At 41.9% G+C, this 18217-nt stretch overlaps 1 protein-coding gene across 10 annotated transcripts in view; it reads left to right on the top strand.

Moving 5' to 3' along the window:
* Nucleotides 1-13: 13 nt before the first annotated feature.
* The window catches only part of DUSP22 (dual specificity phosphatase 22), a 66494-nt gene continuing 48290 nt past the window's right edge, over nucleotides 14-18217 (top strand). The window contains exons 1-2 of one of the 10 annotated variants that reach the window (XM_058733221.1): nucleotides 17-388; nucleotides 14860-14893. Coding sequence is in view for 4 of the 10 variants with exons in the window: in XM_058733219.1 (XP_058589202.1) it covers nucleotides 607-657; nucleotides 14860-14893 (85 nt within the window). In the remaining 6 variants the exon portion in view is untranslated. Of the gene's footprint in view, nucleotides 389-438; nucleotides 658-13211; nucleotides 13248-14859; nucleotides 14894-18217 lie in introns of those variants that run through there. The other 9 variants (XM_058733217.1, XM_058733224.1, XM_058733219.1 and 6 more) reach the window with 9 other exon arrangements.

Below are 18217 nucleotides of genomic sequence, written 5' to 3'. Positions count from 1 at the left end.
CCGGGAGCCAGACTACAAGTCCCAGGGAGCCGGTCCGGCCAGGGAGGGGCGCTGGGGCGCACAAGGGGCGTGCACTGGCAAAGCAAGACCATTTCCCGGCAAGGGCGCCAGTGCCTCTGCTCTGCTCGTCCGGGAAGTCCGGGTCGGACGAGCGGAAAGCCTTAGAGTCCAGGCCGGCTCCCTGGAGCAAACCCAGTGGCCTGGATGTCCCTGATTATTATTATTGTTTATACTGCGAGCACGAAATTCTTCCCCAGGGCCTCCTCCCCCGCCCGCCCCACCTGCTCCCTCCTCCTCGTGTTGTAATATGCCTTTATTGAGCCTGCGACCTCATTACCAAGGGTGCTAGAGTTCGCATTCAGCCACCATGGGGAATGGGATGAACAAGGTAACGTGTCTTTCTTTCATTTGTTCTGGTTTTGCTTACACTTTTCAGCCTTCCCCGAGGCTGGTGTTTGCTGGGCAAGGAGAGAGCCTTCGACGAGTGCCCTGCTCTCGCTCCGACCTGTCTGGCCAGGTTCCGTTCCACAGCGATTTTGACACCTGGTGCGCTTTCCCCTGGTGGGAGCGGGAGGGCGGGGCGGCGCGCCTGTAGTGGTGCTCGCGATGTTTTTGTTTTTGAGGTGCCCCCGTCTCCAGCTTCCTGCGGGCTTCTGGGTAAGCAGTCTTCCGCACCTACCCTGCCAACCTGTGTGCTCTGCAACTGAGACCAAGCCGTGCTCTTTAAAAGCGTTGACACTTGTTCGGCGGAGACCTCAGCTGAGCTCAGAGGGGTTGTGGTTTCTTTTTCTCCCTTCCCCTTCTCTCCCAGAGTCGACTCTTGAAGCATCACCACCCACATTATTAGTAAACTAGAGTAGCTATTTAATTCCTGTTTCTCCCATATTCTTCTTCTTCTTCTTCTTCTTCTTCTTCTTCTTCTTCTTCTTTTTTTCTTCATGTGGACAAAGAAGTTGACAGAGACCTAAGTCCTGAGGTGTTACCTGGCAGGGGAAGGAGTTGTTGAGAAAACAGATTCAGATTTGGTTTATCCTGGATTATATGGCTTCTGCAGCAAGGGCAACCTGTCTGACTGGCTGTTTGTGCTGATTTTGCCTCACAGAAAATCCATATTGGTCTCTTCTTTTTGTCTCTGTTTTGCCCCCCACCCTCTACTCTCCAGTTTCCCCAGAACCCCCTTCTCAGGTTGTGTTTTTCCTGACAATGGAAGATACCAGGTTTAGCCCTGTAGTTGAGAGTTGCCTGGGGTTCATGTCACCCACAAGGTTAAGGATTTTGTGATCTGGTACTAACTGGTTTCAAGGAGAGACTTAGAAAACTTTTAAAAGTCCTCACCAAAGATAAGTACCTCTTCATAGGCCTTTAAATGATCTGCCTCCATTGTATTCCACACACCTACATCTCCACGCAGACCCAGCTTTCATAGTTGGTGGGTATAACAATGTGGCTGTCTTTCTTTTCTTTTTTTCTTTGTGCACTGCGGTCAGCAGTGGCTTGGTTCTTTCAGCTAGAGTGTGAAGTGGGATGGGGGAGTATTAGAACTCAAGGTTGGGAAGAAGAGTTCAGTTAGGCATAATCCTGTGTACCCAGTTAAGTTTTTTTCACCTGCCTGTTTCATGTTTATTGTGTTCTGCAGACACAGTTTATGGAAGAACTACTGTATGATTTAGGCCTGCATATCTGAGGCTTTTGGCAACCAGAATTGTATTCCTTGTGTGTACGTATGTGTATGTGTGTGTGTGTGTGTGTTGGGGGAGGGGGGCAGTGATCAAGATTAGAAACAGACTATTTCTCTCTTGGGTAAATACTTGCATTATGTCCCCATTAGCACTGAAATCCATCAGCACCATGAGCCTTCTGCTTGTTAAATGAAAACAACAATAAAGGTGCTTCCATAAATTTGTGGTCTCTTTTTGCCTTCCCACTAGTTGTAGTCATACCTTAGCTTTCCTTTAGTTCTTTCTACTTTTTTTCCACTTGACTTCTTCACTCTCCACCTTTTTCAGCATTTAATTTGTAGTATTTTAATATTATAAGTCAAAGAACATAATACCAATGATTGCCTGAATGTTCAAAATTAATTTAAGGCTTTTCAGCAAAAACAGTCATAGTCATGATTTTTATCTTTTGAAGAAGTAATACATTTCTTATTATCTTAACCATCTTGTATTGTAAACAGAGCCATTATATCTAACGTGCTGTGCTGTGCTAGTTGTAAGGGCAGAGGGAGAGTATAATGGTAAATGACACAAAGGTTTTTCATAGAACCTTTGGTATAGACTAGCAATTGAACCAACGGAGGTGTTTGCCTCCATTGTCACAAGTGAGTTTCCTATGAAATCCATGGACAGCTTGATTTCCACAAGGCAGGATGCTTTTGGAGGACACAGAGCAGTGAGGAAAAAAGGGGCAATCAGCTTGGGCCGCTGGGTTCTGAATGAAGTAAACCAACCCTGGCAGTCAGTCAGGGGTTAAGGTGTCAGAACCAGAGGGTCCTCACATCCTACCTATAATGGTAGTGCTTTCTTTATCCCACGTTTAGGTGAGTAATTCAGGTTGACCGAGATAAAAACATGCACTTGGAGAAGCATTTAGAGTGGATTTCTCTGACATACTGCTCAGAGAGACTAGATTTTTGTTTGTAGTGGGACATTATAGTACTTAAAATTAATAAGACAGTATAGGAGTTTCCATTATAGGTCCTCACCCAAAAGCGTAGGAGGTTCAGAACCTTGAAAGAGCTTTGCATCAACTGGGAATTTTCAAAGACTCTACAGAAACATGACATTTTCATGCAATAGCCTATTTAGTTTAACTCTAATCTCACTATAGATGTTTACTAGATTGATCTTTAGCATCTTAGTGAGGCACTCTGCATTGTAGCTATGAGCCAGACACCTGGCTTTGAGTCCAGGCTCTTCCACTTACCAGCTGGGTGATTTTGAGTAGGTGATTTATCCTCTGTGCACCTCATCTATAAAACAGGGATGAAGACAATAGCACTTCATGGGGTTATGGTGAAGATCAGATGAGTTGCTCTGTATGGTAAAGTCTCGAAATAGGGCCTGACACACCATAAACTTATTAGTGATTACAGTTTTGGCCACTTCAGAGAATCTATTTGGGAATTGTTTTAGTTGCCTGCCTTTCTCTCCTCCTTTTATGAATCTCAAACATGAAGGAAAAGAAAAGATGGCTTTTCCTATTTTGCAATTAATTTGGAGCTCTGGGGAGCTTTATCAAGTTATTTTTCAGAGTCTTTAGAATTCACTCGGGATAAACTGCCATCCTAGCACAAAGAAAAGACCTCCACTAACTACCTTCACAATCAATGGAAACTAGGTTCCAAACCTAGCATTAGGAATTTAGTCATGTTACTTAATCTCTCTGATGGTCCATTTCCCACAAAGAGGAAAAGACAGACCTCCCGGGGTTATAGTCAGGGTTAGATTTTTTATGCTAGAGGCACATGACATGAGGCTCAAAACTAATAGATCACAAATGCTGTGTTCTCTTTCTCTACATCCTCACATCTTTAACTGGCCAGAACACAGAAGCCTCATTCCCTTAAATTGCCTGTGTTATATGCTCTGTCCACCTAACTGAGACATAATGTTTACCACACAAGAGACAGGAATGTATTGATGAGAACATCTTCCATGAGGACATGGAATATAAGTAAAAACTGCTATTCTTGGAGCAGTCGTAAGAAAATCTACATTGTTTAGTTCCTAAGTTTTCTTTTGCTTTGCTCTCAGCACAGAGCCTGCTTGGATCCTCTGTCTCCCTCTTTCTCTGTCCCTCCTCCAGCTTGCATGCATGCACTCTCTCTCTCTCTCTCTCTCAAAATAAATAGATAAATATATTTTTAAAAGATTTAAAAAAATAAAATGTGGCTAACTGCAAATGAGATGTGATTTAAGTTTAAAATACACACCAGACAGTACAAAAATTGTAAACCATTCTATGAATAATTTTACATATTGGTTACAGAAATAAGTTTGTATGTTGTGTATTATAAATATTATGAATATATATTCTGAATATATTCTGAATATATTTCAGTTAAGTAAAATATATTATTAAAATTGATTTCATCTGCTGCTTTTTACTTTTTATGTGACTACTAGAAAATTTTAAATAACATGTGTGGCTCACATTGTATTTCCATTGGGCCACCACCGTGGTAAAAGACAGAGGGGTAGGGCTATCACAAAGCCTGATTTGGGGTATCTCTACCACTCTGCTGCTTCATGAGTGTGATCTTGAACAAGTCACTTACTGTTTCTGAGCTTCAATTTTTTTACCTCCTTCAATTCATAGAGACGGTGGTTAGCTTATCTAGTTTTCTTTGCTCTAAAACAAATATGATGATACCTCCTCCAGATACTACCAAGATTCTTGAGAGAACCAAATGAGAATTTATTAGAAGACATTCCTGCAAACTGTAAAGTACAAATATGCACTGCTATCAGTGTTCTTAGAATTGTCCCATTAATCGTTATAGTGATAACATTGGTTTAGGATAGCTGTGTTCTGCTTAGGAAGATAAGGGAATATAGTTGAGAAAGGAGTTTAGTTCAAGGGGAAAAGATCAAAGACATGAATATGCCTCCTTAAGCATATGGCAGGGTTCCTCAACTTCTACACTATTAACATTTTGGACAGGATCAATTTTTGTTGTGGGGGCTGTCCTATGCATTGTAGGAGGTTTACCAACATTCCAGGCCTCTACCCACTTGGTGCCAGTTGCCCCCTTCCCCCATTGTGACAACCAAAAATGTCTTCAGGTATTTCCAGGTGTCTCCTGGAGGGCAAAATCATCCCCCATTGAGAGCCACTGGCCTAGGCTTCTCCACTCAGAGGAGAAGGTGTGTGTGACTTAGGACTAGATTGTTATCAAAAGGTGTAATAGGGCCTTAAAAGTTGAGAAGCTCTGTTTTTGTATAGTAAGGGGCTGGAAGGTTAGACATCCTTGTGCTATGAATGCCACTGTTTCCATGTGACAGCACCTGACTTGGCCACCTTCATAATTTATTCATCTGTTCATCCCCCTGTTCATCATATTATATTATTGAACACCTGCTATTGTCAAAGCACTGTGCTAGAGCCTGTACTGGGCTTCTTGTCAAAGACAAGAAGACCCTGCCACCTGGCCCCAGGCAGCTTACAAGAGGAGTACTTCTGCAGGAGGTGAATATACCATGTACACAGCTGTACAGATAAAAACTGCTCTATGCTGGTAATCTCTGTCTTTGGTCCTCTGTACTACCTTCTGGATATTTTTTCTTTTCAACATTATATTTTTATTTTGTATTGAAGGAAAGATGCTTAAGGCAATGTTCTAAGTGCATACGAGAGTATTCTCAGTTTCTTCCTTTTGTAAATGCAAACTGGTTAAGTCCATGGCCAAATGGCATTAAGAAAGTGTGTGAAATTTAACCCTTCTGAGAATCCACCAGATTCTTTGAAACCCAGAAATTTCTGACTTGGGAAGAATTAAGATTCTCCTACCCCCCACAACCTTGTACTGCTGCCTGATCGGGAATTTTATCTCTTAAATCTGTTTGGGTGATGTTCTTAGACTCCGTGGCATCCTGAAACACTAAGAGAAATGTTTAAAAAATAAACTCAAAATATTTACTGCCTTAGAAGTAGTATTCTTTTGTTCATAAGTACTTTTTTTGTGGCTAAGGATTTGGTTTTATGTATTTCTGTATGGCCAGTGTTAGTATAGTGTGGGTGTGAACAATATTGATGGAGAGGATCCATTAACCATGGAAAATATTTAGCATGGTCTCAAAGTATTTCTTCAAGAGTCTGCCTTCATTTTCTATTTGCATACAGTCTTTTATCAGAAAACAAGAATCTTTTTTGACTAGTGTAGTGCCAGAGAACATCTTCTCTTGCAGTTCATGCTATGCTCCATCACCTTTTATTCTCTCTTCATGTGCCAGACTCTGTGGCAGGCTTTTGAGACAGAGTAGGGAACACAATAGAGACCTCCTTCAAGGTCAATCAAAAAAGCAAGCAAATAATAAAATAATTTTAAGTTCTGATAAATAAGATGAAGAAAATAACAGAGTGGTGTGATGAAGGGTGTCAGGGAGTTTAGTGGTCAGGAAAGATGACCATCTCAGGAACTGTCATCTCATGGAGTATCTAAATGACAAGGAGCCACCCAGGTGAACAATGGAGGAAGACCATTCTCAGCAGAGGGAAAGAACAATTATTTTCCAGAAGGCCCAAAAATGATTAGGACCAATCTGGTTCTTATTTTAGAGTCATAGAACATTCCCAAATGCATATACACACTTCTTTCCTTGGTCTATGCTTTTCTTTCCTTCCAGGTGGTAATGATTTTCATGTGCTTTGCGTTCTTGCTTCTGGCTTGAGCTCAGACTTCATGAATTGACTGATTGATCAGCCACTTTGTCCCAGATGAACATTCTGCTCCTCCATGATCTCCTCTACAAGTCATCTTTATGCTGGAAAATGATTGTATTTCATTTTTCTCTTTCTCTGTACTTAAGGATTACCAGCAACAAGTGGATGGGTCAAATGTTTTGAGTTTCAAGTTTGAATTACGAAGCTGACTGGAGTAAAAGTTTAAATATTCATGGGGTTTTTATTTTTCTTGAAAACAAAACTGTAATTTCTCTTTCTGCCAATGGCCAGTCGTGTAGCCTTCCTTTATCTTGTTGTGTAATTCTATATGGAAGAAACTAAAGAAACTGGGATTGAGCTATTCACTTTCTTTTTTAAAATTTTTTTTTTATTTAACGTTTATTTATTTTTGAGACAGAGAGAGACAGAGCATGAATGGTGGAGGGTCAGAGAGAGGGAGACACAGAATCTGAAACAGGCTCCGGGCTCTGAGCTGTCAGCACAGGGGCCGGATGCGGGGCTCGAACTCACGGACCGCGAGATCGTGACCTGAGCCGAAGTCGGCGCTCAACCGACTGAGCCACCCAGGCGCCCCAGAGCTATTCACTTTCTATTTACAGCCCTTGAAACACTAGTTTACTCTCCTGGTCTTGAAAATGGAGTTAAAAGTTGACTGAAATAGCTCTGTCACCTCTTTGCATATGTGGAATTTAAGAAACAAAACAGATGAACATGGAGGGGGGTGGGAAAGGAGGCAGACCAGCAAACGGACTCTTAACTCTAGTGAACAAACTGAGGATTGCTGGAAAGGAGGTGGGCAGGGGGATGGGTTAAACAGGTGATGGATATTAAGGAGAGCACTTATTGTGATGAGCACCAGGAGTTGTATATAAGTGATGAATCACTAAATTCTACACCTGAAACTAATATTATGCTGTATGTTAACTGAAATTTAAAGTTTTTTTTTTTCAACGTTTTTTATTTATTTTTGGGACAGAGAGAGACAGAGCATGAACGGGGGAGGGGCAGAGAGAGAGGGAGACACAGAATCGGAAACAGGCTCCAGGCTCCGAGCCATCAGCCCAGAGCCTGACGCGGGGCTCGAACTCATGGACCGCGAGATCGTGACCTGGCTGAAGTCGGACGCTTAACCGACTGCGCCACCCAGGCGCCCCTGTTAACTGAAATTTAAATAAAACTTGAAAAAATTAAATCATAAAAGTTTAAATGCATGCAAAAAAAGTGCATCTTAAATTATTTTTAGTAAATTGGCTGTTTGATTTTGGTAAATTTAAGCCTTCCTCTGCCAGCACTCTGCTCTGGCATCCCAAAGGGATGCCACTCTCCTCCAACACTGGCCCCTGTGCTTCTCCCTCCCAATATTTAAGGTGTTTTTTTTTTTTTTTTATGTAGTTGATAACAGTTCAAAATTGGGCTGTTTCCCTTAAAACCTGGATGCTGGAATTGGGGGTCCCGCTCTGCATCTTTGTGTGGTCACAAAGCTATGGGGAAGTTTGGGTAAAAAGCAGGCATGGGGCTGTGGCTGAAGACATAGCAACCTGAGTTCGTGAAGGTCTCTCTTGAAGTGCCAGATTTAGGCTTCATGGTGATAGATACTTGGAACCCTGAGAAGGTTTTAATCTGAAGAGTTATATACTCAACTTTGCACCTTAGAGGGGAGTTTGAGGATTCCTTTTGAGGGACAAGTCCAGAGGTAGGGAGATCTTTAGGCGGCTGTTACAATAAGCTAGAGGAAGCTGAACAAATGTAGTAAACAGAAGTTTCAAGAGGAGCAAATAAATTGGGGAGCTATTAAGGAGTAGAAGTAAGTGTTTAATGGGGTGCTAATAGAGTCCAGAGAAGGGAGGAATCTCTTGTCAGAGTGATCTCTAACTGATTCTGGGAGTGCCAATGGTGCTGCTGTTTACAGGGTGGATAGGACTTTGCTAGTCTGTGACTTGCCTGAAGGTCTGTGCAGCTCATTTGCATTTGTGCATTTTGTCTGGGTTGAAAGGCCTACATCAGGGGCTGTGGTTGTAAGCAACAAAAGCCAAATGTGGTTGCTTTGGGTATAATAGGTAGGATGGCCAGGAAGGCTGGAGAACCAAATTAAGGCTACCCTGCCAGAAGCAGATCCTAGAACTTGTCTGGGGAGAGCATTTCTGGGGCTACCCAAAGATACTGCTGCTGCTATTGTTAGGCTCCAGATGTGCCACCAGCCCTGCTGCCCCTAGTGTAGGAGAGAATGCTCTGGGTTATCTCTGGTTTCCAGTCTGGAGCAGCTGTGGAGACCTCTTGCACTTAGGTCACATTTCCATGTCACAGCAGCAAAGACAAATGAAAGTAGATATCTGGGTATTTGCAGCTTCTGTAGTAAAAGCTAGGCTGTGCTTCCCACCACTCTAAAGTGGGTGGTCGGGGGGATTCCTCAAACATAAGAAAGGGCTTCCGTGGCTAAGAAACCAATAAAATAAAATAATTGTCCATTACAGTGTTTATAATTTTTTTAGTATAGCCAAGGGGGATGAGGGACCCCAAATAGTGGGGACTATTTCTCTGTTTATGTTTACAATTTTTTTAACGTTTATTTATTTTTGAGACAGAGAGAGACAGAGCATGAACGGGGAGGGTCACAGAGAGGGAGACACAGAATCCGAAACAGGCTCCAGGCTCTGAGCGGTCAGCCCAGAGCCCGATGCGGGGCTCGAACTCACGGACCGTGAGATCATGACCTGAGCTGAAGTCGGACGCCCAACTGACCGAGCCACCCAGGCGCCCCTATTTCTCTGTTTAAAGAGAATATTGAGAACAAAGAAATGTGACATTGCAAGGTAGGACCAGTAAGGGGTAATAGGAAAATGGGGGTTACTTGACTTGGCTGCATGTTAGAGAGAAATAGGGAAAATCCTTCAGGGGTAAGTTGGAACCATCCTGTGGAAGCCAAGTTGAAATTTTCAGTTAAAATTCAGTTTTGGAATAGAAATACCACATGAGCCAAGAATTCTACTACTGGGTATTTACCCAAAGAAAATGAAGACACTAATTTGAAAAGATATATGCACTCCTATGTTTACTGAAGTATTAGTCACAGTAGCCAAGATATGGAAGCAATCCAAGAGTCATAATAGACAAGTGGATAAAAATGATGTGAGATCTATCTATCTATCTCATGGAATATTACTCAGCCATAAAAAGGAACAAGATCTTGCCATTTGCAACAGCATGGATGGACTTAGAGGGTATTTTGCCAATTAAAATAAGTCAGAGAAAGGCAAATACCATACGATTTCACTTATATGTGGAATCTAAAAAGCAAAACAAGTGAATAGGCAAACCAAAAGCAGAATCACACCTATAAATACAGAGAAAACACTGGTGGATGTCAGAGGGGAGGCGGTGGGGGGGGGGGATGGGCAAAAATGGGTGAAGGGGGGTGGGGAGTACAGGTTTCCAGTTATGGAATGTGTAACTCATGGGGATGAAAGGTACAGCATAGGCAGTATAGTCAAGGGTATTGTAATGGTGTCATGTGGTGACAGATGTTAGTTACACTTGTGAGTGTAGTATAATGTATAGAATTGCCAAATCACTATTTTATACACATGAAACTAATGTTACAGTGTGTATCAACTATAATCAAATAAACATATTTTAAAAAATAAAAATAAAATTCAGTTTTGGCTTTCTTTTTTCTAGAAAATAAAGGGTTTGCTATGAAACATCTAGAAAATGACCCAGTGAGAATATGACATTTAAAAATTAATTTGATGGGACAGAGAAGTTAGTTCAGTGGATACTACTCTAGCCCATATATGAACTGAGGCTCTAATCTGGGGTGGTGGCTTTGGGCCAAGGAGCCAGGACTGTTCTGGGAATTTGTAACTCACTGGGGAGAGAGAGGCACTAAGGAAGAGAGAGGGAGGTACTGTGGTGGGAGTAGCCTCCAGGTTTTCACTCTGGGTGACTGGGAGAAGGTGACATCATCAGGACACTTGAATTGATAATGTGGGTGGGAAGATAATGTTTGGTTTTAGATAGCCTTGCAGGGAGTGGAAGCCAGACTGGCGTTGGCTTCTAAAGGATGGATTTAGGAATCATAAAACTGGGGCACCTGGGTGGCCCAGTCAGTTAAGAATCTGACTTTTGATTTTGGCTCAGAGCGTGATCTTGCAGTTTGTGGGTTCGAGCTCCACATTGGGCTCTGTGCTGACAGTGCAGAGCCAGCTTGGGATTCTTTCTCTGCCCTCTCCTGATTGTGCTCTCTCTCTCAAAATAAATAAATAAACTTAAAAAAAAGCAATCATAAAACCATGGCTCTTAGAGCAAGGAAGAGAGGTGATCTCAAGTTCTTGCTTTATTTTATTTAAAGAATAATATGAAACATATTTATTTTAAAAGAGAAAGTAGTAGAAGTACAAAAAAGAAAAGAAAAACTGGGCCATAATCTTTTCCCCAAATAACCCCTCTTGACTTAAAAAAGTAGGGGCACCTGGGTGGCTCAGTCAGTTAAGTGTCCAACTCTTGATTTCGGCTCAGGTTGTGATCTCATGTTTCATGGGATGGAACCCCATGTTTGGGTTGTGCTGTTAGCACAGAGCCTGCTTGGGATTCTCTGCCTCTCTCTCTGCTCCTCCTCTGCACATGCTTATGTGCACTCTCTCTCTCTCTCACTCTCTCTCAAAATAAATACACTTAAAAAGAAAAGTAAATTGAAGTAATGTTCGCATGAAGTTAGACCATCCAAACCATATAGAAAAGTGCAAACAGCAATACAAAGTGGCCCTACCTGGACCCTCCCCACAGCCCCCCGTGTTCCCTTTACAGAGGTGAACATGATAATGAATACGTTGACTACATATACAACTTTACCTTTCCTGTATTTTTATCATGACATTTCCAAGATATGTTAAATAAAAATATATGAAAAGATATTGCTAATGGCTACACACATCTTAATCATTTTAGTGGTACTTAATCTAGAGCCCTGAAAGCTTTCCATGGCTGTCTGTGTCTGCTGCATGCAGCCTGGTCCACAATCTGGACCACAGCCTCCTGTTCTGCCTTCTCTGTCTCTGCCTCCCTCATGTTCTTTCCTGGTAGATATTGGCCTTCTTTCTCTCTACTGGCGGTTTCTGTTGCTCCCCTGCCTGTCCTTCCCTCTCTCCTGGCCCACTACCCTTGAGCTGCAGGTCTCCTAAGTGTTGCTGCCTCCTGGAAATCTTTGGCGATCCCAGAGTGGTCAAGTCACCTCCTCTTTCCCTAGGCAAGGAGTTCCACAAGGGAAGTAGGCCTTTGGCAGGACCATGTCTCTCTCCATCACCCCTATATCCTGAGTGCCAAGCATGCTGCCCACATGTGACCAGAAATCAGTAAACATTCATCTACTGTTATATGTTCTGTGATTTTTGGCAAATACACATGCTTATATTATAGTTCATTATAATTGTCCATTTTATGAATCTGGAGCCATTTGTGGTCAATGTTATAAAAGAAAAATTATTCTGACACTTATTAAAAGTGGTAAAGAAGACCTTATTTGACGCTATTGAAATAGGGGGAGGTACTATTGCAGGTGACAGAACTCAACTCCCAATACAACAGGAAAAAGTGGGGATTTCTAGCCAACAGGCAAGTTGAGGGAAGGATGGAAAATTACTGAAAAGAACTTGATTAAGTATAAAAGGTATGAAATGAGCTTGACTGGATATCAAGAGTGGGAGGATTCTTACTAAACAGGCTTAGCAGGATTCTTTGCCAAAACTGGCAGGCCACAGATGAGGCCTAGTCAAGAGGAAGGCTCAAAGGAACCTAACTGAAGTTTGGTCAAGGAGGAAGTCATTGTTACTATCAGCCAAGAGAGCCATGTGACGATTATACCCTTTAGTATCTCATGTTACCTCCTAATAAAGATAGGAGAGACCCTGTACAACAGGAGATTGCATATGAAAAAGCTCTATGCAGCCAAGAGCTGCCAGAGACTATCAGTTTGATCTATCTCTAAGATGAACTTGTATTGTTCTTATATTTTAAAATAGGAATAATGCAGTATTTTCTCCACCCTTCCTCCCAGGAGAATCCCAAAGACTGATTATGTTTCAAGAAAGACCTGTCAAATGTTTTAGCTCCTTGGCAATGGATGCTGGTGTTTTCCCCTGAGATACTGTTTCACATGTTCCTGGTTACAGATCTAACCTGGCTTGCCTCAGTGCTGTGACTTCAGTCATGAATATAACTGACCTCTCAGTCCCCAAGGGAACTCTCCAAACTCAGTTAGCCATGGTGATCACACATCCCCATGCCCTGCTCACTTCTGGGTCTTGCCTATTGTCCTGGAGTACTGTTAATCCTTGAACAACACAAGTTTGAAATACAAGGGTCAACTTGTACAAGGATTTTTTTTTTACAGTACTGTAAATGTATTTCCTCTTCTTTATTATTTTCTCAACATTTTCTTTCCTTTAGCTTACTTTATTGTAAGAATACAGTTTAATATACGTATAACATGCAAAATATACATTTATAGGCTATTGGTCAGGCTCCCAGTCAAAAGTAGGCTAAATTAATAGTTAAGTTTTGGATAAGTCAAAAGTTATTCATGGATTTTCAACTTTGTGGATGGGGTTGATGCCCAATATCTTCATTGTTCAAGGGTCAGCTATAGTAATAAATTCTTTTTTCCTTCTCACAAGTATCCCTATTTGGTCGCTATGTTCTGTGGCCCCTCAGCTTGGCAACCTCTGTACCCTGGCACAGAGGCTAACCCTAGACCTGTATTGCTGTGTTCCAGCAGGCTGCCTTGACAGTGACACAGTACCTTCTGCCTGCAGTGACTTGCACAGATGCTATCAATTTTTAGCAAGGTAACTGGTTGTCAGGAAGATGCTCAAAGAAATCCAGGCATGTGAAGAGTATTACCACATGCTGCTTTCAGCTTTCTTGGTGGGAGTGGATAAAAATAGGGAGTGTGAAGCAAATGGAGCTGAGGGATGGTGGAGCAAATGGAGCTAGGGTGTGGGGTGGTAGTACTGACAGGAGGGTGTCACCAGGGCACCAAGGGTCTGCAGTGGCCAGTATTCTGTATGCATTTGAAAATCATGTCAGCTTCCAAAAGCAGTGTCTGTATTTGGATTTCTAACTCTTCATACAAAGTAATGCCAGATAAGAATTAGCTTTGTATTTTGCAAAGTGGGAAGTTGCGTGTGAAAAACCCTGCCCTGGTTCTTATCTCAGATTTACTGAATCATTCTATATGGCAGCTGGGGCTGGGGCTTGTTCATAAATCTGAATTTTTAACACCTTCTGGTGATTCTGATGGATTGTCTTGTTTGAGAACCACTGCCTTAGGAGAAGTAGACATTTTGGAGCAAACATATGCTTTTATTAACCTGTGCATTTCTTTTTTTTTTTTTTTAATTTTTTCTTTTTAACGTTTATTTATTTTTGAGACAGAGAGAGACAGAGCATGAACAGGGGAGGGGCAGAGAGAGAGGGAGACACAGAATCTGAAACAGGCTCCAGGCTCTGAGCTGTCAGCACAGAGCCCGACGCGGGGCTCGAACTCAAGGACCGCGAGATCGTGACCTGAGCCGAAGTCGGCCGCTTAACCTACTGAGCCACCCAGGCACCCCTAACCTGTGCATTTCTAAATGCACAGTTGATTCATTCATTTAGTAATTCTTTATTGAATAGTAATCATGAACCAAGCCCTGGGCCAGGAGCTGGATATACAGCAGTGAGTGAGAGGATGTGTTTGCTGTCCAAAGAGCTTTCTAGCCTAGCAGAGGAAACAGACCTTCACCTAGCAATACCCCTGTGACATCATCACTATAAGGGGAATACCAAGGACTGTGGGTGCTGAAACTGGGGCCTACCCCAGACTCTGGACTCAGGAAAGGCCTCCCCAGGGTGTGAGTCAGAGCTGAGACCTGAGGGATGAGGAGAGTAGGAGTATAGCTTCCAGACTTGGAAAGAGCATGCACCAAGATCTCAGCAAAGGGAGGTTTTCTGGAGCTATGAGATAAGTTGGGGGGGTATTTATGGTGTTATGAGAAAAGGAGGAGTAGAGGGGGAAGGGTAGGGAGTAGTGGTAGATGGCTTGGATTTGGGCCCCTTTGGTTTGGGGCTGTACTCTCAGAATGCTAAGGAGCATTGCAGGGCTTAAGTGAGGTAGAACATGTGGCTCTTTGTGAGGATCTGTGGGGGGATCCTGGTCTTTAAAGTCCCATGAGCTGATGGGTACCAACATGCAGCTATTCACAAGCTATTTGAGCAGGCTTTCTAGTGGCTGTGGGCAGGGCCAGAGCCCTGGAAACAAGGATGCCCAGTCATCTGTGCTGTCCATATAGGAAGGTGCCGGGAAGTGGGCATGGGAGGCAACAGGCCTGGGCTGTGCTCCCACTGCTATGGTGAGGGCCCAGCCTCTGTGTGCTTCAAGTCTGTAACACTCACATTTGATCTGTGTCTCTCTCCTAGATCCTGCCTGGCCTATACATTGGCAACTTCAAAGGTGAGTTATCTTTTATTATTGTGGTAACATACACATAATATAAAATGTGCCATTTATACCATTTTTAAGTATAGACTTCAGGTGACATTAAGTACATTCATATTGCTCTGCAACCATCCGTCTCCAGAACTCTTTTCATCTTCCCAAACTGAAACTCTGTGCCCATTAGGCACTATTTCCCCCACCCTCAGCCCTGTAGAAACCACCATTCTACTTTTTGTCTCTTTGAATTGTACTGCTTTAGTGTTTGCAATGTTTGTCCTTTTGTGTCTGGTTTATTTCACTGATCATAATGTTGATTCATATGGTAATATGTGTCAGAATTTATTTCCTCTTTAAGCCTACATATACATATATAGCCTTAAATATATATATGTATACATATGTATATATTTTTTATGTATACATATATGTACTTATGTATATATACATATATACATATATGTATATATGTGTGTATGTATATGTCTGCATATATATATATATATATATATATATATATATATGTATATATATTACCTTTCATCTATTGATGAACATTTTGGGCTGCTTCCACCAAAGGTGAGCTTATGTCTTAAAAGATCAGCTTGAAGCTTCTCAAGCATGATTGAGTCAAGGTGTCGACTCAGTTTATACAAAATCTGATCTGGACATAGCCACCACTTTTGTCCAGGCCCCTTGCTGGGACCTCATACTTGTGCTCAACCCCTTAACCAATGGCTGACAGAGTGGTATGGGGCCACATAGGTTCCAGCTTACCTTTGATCTTCATTTTAATTCTGCATGCTTGCTGGAACATTATTATCAAAAGAAGATGGCTAAAAGGCACATTTAGCAGCCATGTAACTTATCTATAATCTTTTATCACTTTTGTTTTCTGGTTATTGTTAATACATTTTCAGAAACCTGGGAAAAATAAGTGGTAATTTTATCTCTGGTAGATTATCCTCTTCTTGTGTTGACTTTTCTTCTTACATATTTCTCTGCATCTTGTTCTGTGTGTATTGATTCACTGTTAGCTACTGACTTTTTTAATTTTTAGTTCATCTGTCTCAAAATGCTCTTTAGCAGTAGAAGGGTGAACAGGCTTTTGTTAGTTTCCAGGGAGGGGCCTAGTTCCCCTTCCATGTGATGTTCTGAGTGTGTTTAAGTGAAGACACTGGTTCCTTACCACTGGAGATATGTATACTTAATAGAATGGAGTAGACCTAGGAAACTTGCAAAAACAAGCCTGCCTGTTGGAGAGAGCCTAATCTCCTCAGAGGGCTCTGAAGTTCCTCCCCCCTGGAGCAAACCAGAATACATTCCTGTCTGCTTTGAAGTTGTTGCTTAAATTTGAGTTCAAGTTCAAAATGACTGTTAAAACAATCTTTTTTTTCCCCAATATATTTTAAATTACTTTAATGTCATAGGAAATTAACCATTAAGATAATTACTGAAAATATGCATAAAGGAACACCTATCTTTCATAGCCATATGATGACTATATCCACAAATCACTTAACTGTGAGATCCCATTACTGTATATCTATTTCCCTGTGAATCTGTATCAGGTTTTCTCCCCCCAAACAATTCTGCACTAGTAAAAAAAAATGCTATAGCATGCTATATTTACTCACCAAAACCATCAAAAAAGACTTACCTCTGTAAAGTAAATCTTGCTAAAGTGGTATATGAGAAACCAATAAAACACACATAAGGACAACCCAGAAAATTTTAGGTTCTGTACCCACTGATTAATAAAAATGCCTCAGGAGAAACCACATTGAATGAGAAAATGCATAATGCTGCTCTTTTTTAATTCTCTGCATAATGTTTATTTCCTTCTCTTCTCCTGCCAACCACCCCTTTTGGCTCCTAGTGCTGTTAATTGCTCTCAAAGAGAATTGAGCATAGGGAGCTGACAGCTGCTAATTGCTACTAGAACATTTTAAAAATAGTACTGGAGTTCCTAAATTAGTAAGCTTTGTAGTTCTGAAAAAGCAGCAAGTACTTTGTGGTAGGTAGGCAGTAGTACTGGAATACATTAAGAAGCAACTATCTTTTGGGGTTACTTAGGGAGTTATTAACTACTTTCATGAAGAGAGGGGAATGTCTTTGTGTTTGAGAACAGAGTTTAGGATAAATTCTTAGAAGTAGAATTGCTATGTGAAAGTGTTTACAAATTACAAATTGTAATGAATACCAACCCAATTAAGTATGTCTGCCAACAGTTTATGATATTTTTATCCTTATTCATAGTAGGTTACTTTCTTCTAGAAGGTCATGGGCGCATAATTACAGGGAACATTTAAAAGTCTTTGTACTATGGGGTGCCTGGGTGGCTCAGTCGTTTGAGCATAAGACTTCGGCTCAGGTCATGATCTCATGGTCCCTGAGTTTGGGCCCCACCTCGGGCTCTGCACTGACAGCTTGGAGCCTGGACCCTGCTTCAGATTCTGTCTCCCTCTCTCTCTGCCCCTCCCCCACTCATGCTCACGTGCGCGCTCTGTCTGTGTCAAAAATAAATAAACATTAAAAAAATTTAAGCTCTGGGGCGCCTGGGTGGCGCAGTCGGTTAAGCGTCCGACTTCAGCCAGGTCACGATCTCGCGGTCCGTGAGTTCGAGCCCCGCATCAGGCTCTGGGCCGATGGCTGGGAGCCTGGAGCCTGTTTCCGATTCTGTGTCTCCCTCTCTCTCTGCCCCTCCCCCGTTCATGCTCTGTCTCTCTCTGTCCCAAAAATAAAAAAAAAAAAAAAAAAAAAAAATTTAAGCTCTTTGTACTAAAATCTATACCTATTTTCTAAGTATTCAGTGTCACGGGAATCCCTCACAGTTCCTGGATTCTTGCTGTGGGTTTTACCCATTAGAGATGTCTACACCAGCCCATACCTCTCCTGTTCAGATGGTTGATATTTTTTCATTGTCTTCATTTATTCTGACATTAGTATATGGCCGTTTTTTATTCACTCATTAATTCACCAAACATTTATTTAACACTTACCAAGTGTAAGGCTTATCTAAAACAAAGGAATAATGATACAGTGAATGGACAAGAGGCTGGAAGGAAGTGTTGCTCTCCATACAGTTGCCTGTGAATTAATTCATTAATTTCATAAACATTTTGCAAGTGCCACTGTGCTGGGAGTCTGACGTGAATGTACATTTTGGTCCTCAGTGGTTCAAAGTCAAGAGGAGCAAGTACAGAACAGGGGAGCAGGTCCTACCATGGAGAGAAGCAGTGAGGCAGTCTGCCTTGGAATCTGGTTACCCCCCACCACACACGAGCCAGATATTACCCTAAGACACATTACACAGCCTGGACACCAAGGGGGCTGTGATAA

The sequence above is a fragment of the Neofelis nebulosa genome, chromosome 6 (assembly GCF_028018385.1).
Source record: "Neofelis nebulosa isolate mNeoNeb1 chromosome 6, mNeoNeb1.pri, whole genome shotgun sequence".
In the NCBI taxonomy this organism is placed as follows: Eukaryota; Metazoa; Chordata; class Mammalia; order Carnivora; family Felidae; genus Neofelis; species Neofelis nebulosa.
Note: the sequence above shows the minus strand (reverse complement) of the source record. Positions and strands in the feature narration are given on the sequence as shown.